The sequence below is a fragment of the Galeopterus variegatus genome, unplaced genomic scaffold, assembly GCF_000696425.1.
Source record: "Galeopterus variegatus unplaced genomic scaffold, G_variegatus-3.0.2 Scaffold2722, whole genome shotgun sequence".
Taxonomy (NCBI): Eukaryota; Metazoa; Chordata; class Mammalia; order Dermoptera; family Cynocephalidae; genus Galeopterus; species Galeopterus variegatus.
The window spans coordinates 36793-38260 of NW_007728833.1; the positions used below are offsets into that span (position 1 = coordinate 36793).

The 1468-nt window shown below is 46.7% G+C and overlaps 1 protein-coding gene across 1 annotated transcript in view; it reads left to right on the forward strand.

The window, feature by feature from the left end:
• LOC103598729 (ATP-binding cassette sub-family A member 13-like) overlaps positions 1-1468 on the forward strand; it is a gene marked incomplete at its 3' end in the record, with an annotated part of 258136 nt that overhangs the window by 18637 nt on the left and 238031 nt on the right. The window contains exon 8 of the mRNA XM_008582776.1: positions 694-912. Within this exon, the coding sequence (XP_008580998.1) occupies positions 694-912 (219 nt within the window). The remainder of the gene's footprint in view (positions 1-693; positions 913-1468) is intronic.

Genomic DNA, 1468 nt, shown 5'->3' on the forward strand with positions numbered 1-1468 from the left:
TAAGGGGATCGCAACCCTTGGTGTGGTGTCGCCTGCACAGCGCTCAGCCAGTGAGCGCACCGGCCATTCCTATATAGGATCCGAACCTGCGGAGGGAGCATTGCTGCACTCCCAAGCACCGCACTCTCCTGAGTGCGCCACGGGGCCGGCCCCATGTTTAACTTTTTAAAAATAAGAAAACAGTTTAACACATAAATAATAATCTTTCTGAAACAAGAAAGCAGAAATAGGCAATCCTCAGGCTGGCTTCCTTTGGTGAAGTCAGATAAGTGAGTTTCAGGTGACAGCCTGGGGGAGAAGAGGGATGGCTGGACACAGGATTGGGGGTCTAGGTTAGCATTTGTGCTTTGCTTATGTCTAGTTATGAGGACTTAGGTGAATATGTCATTTCTTTAGCCTGTTTCCTCATCTGTCAAAACAAAGTTGGATTTTATCACCTTAAAGTTCCACACAACTGCAATGGTCTATGATCACAGTGAGAGTATAAACATCTTCGTAAGCCCACATCTCCCACAATAACCAGCCGACATCTCCGTAAGCTCCTCACAGATTTTAACTGATTGGGTGGAAGACAGGTTGGCAGATGGTGTGTGTTCTTCTCAGGATGAACACATTGCCATGGAGTGACTGGGTTGTCTACATGCAGGGTATCAGTACCATGTGTTCTGTGTGCTGATTTATCTTCTCTGGCAGATCCATGCTGACGGGGCTCTACCCTCCCACTTCTGGAACCATCATCGTCAATGGCAAGAACCTGCACACAGACCTGCCTCGGGTCAGAATGGAGCTGGGGGTGTGTCTGCAGCAGGACGTCCTGCTGGACAACCTCACTGTCCGGGAGCACCTGCTTCTCTTTGCTGCCATAAAGGCGCCAGAATGGACCGCAAAGGAGCTGCACCAGCAAGTCAATAAGTTAGTAAGCTGGTATCTCTTTGCTCCTCCTGCCTCTGCCCAACATCGTGTACGTGAAGAGTGTAGAGAGAGACACCTTAAAAAATCATTGGTGTCAGCATTGATGAGAAGAAACAAGTTAGCAAATGTTTGTTGACCTGGAGTTATGACACAGCCACCAAAGCTGGGGATATCAGAGAAGGTTTCTTGGAGAAGACACTGAATTTGATTGGGTTTGTCTTTGAAGTGGGGAAGAGATGAGCAAATCAGGGAGAGTGTGGCATAGGCTGTTGGCTGAGGCTTTGTGTATCTCTGGACCAAAGGGTTCCTGTGCGTGTCCTGAAAAGAAAGGAATGCAAAGGTGGGCAGGGAATCTGATTGCAAAGAATCTTTTAGCTGTGCCGAGGAGTTTGAACTATATCCTGCAAGTAGGTGTTCACGAGCAGGGGATTATGATTAGCCTGAAGATACACAAGCTCCTTCAAAAGTTCATGGAAAAATAGAATTAAAAGATAATACAAATCTTTTTGTGAACTTTTTGAAGTACCCTTGCATCTTGCTATTATATACCCTAGTA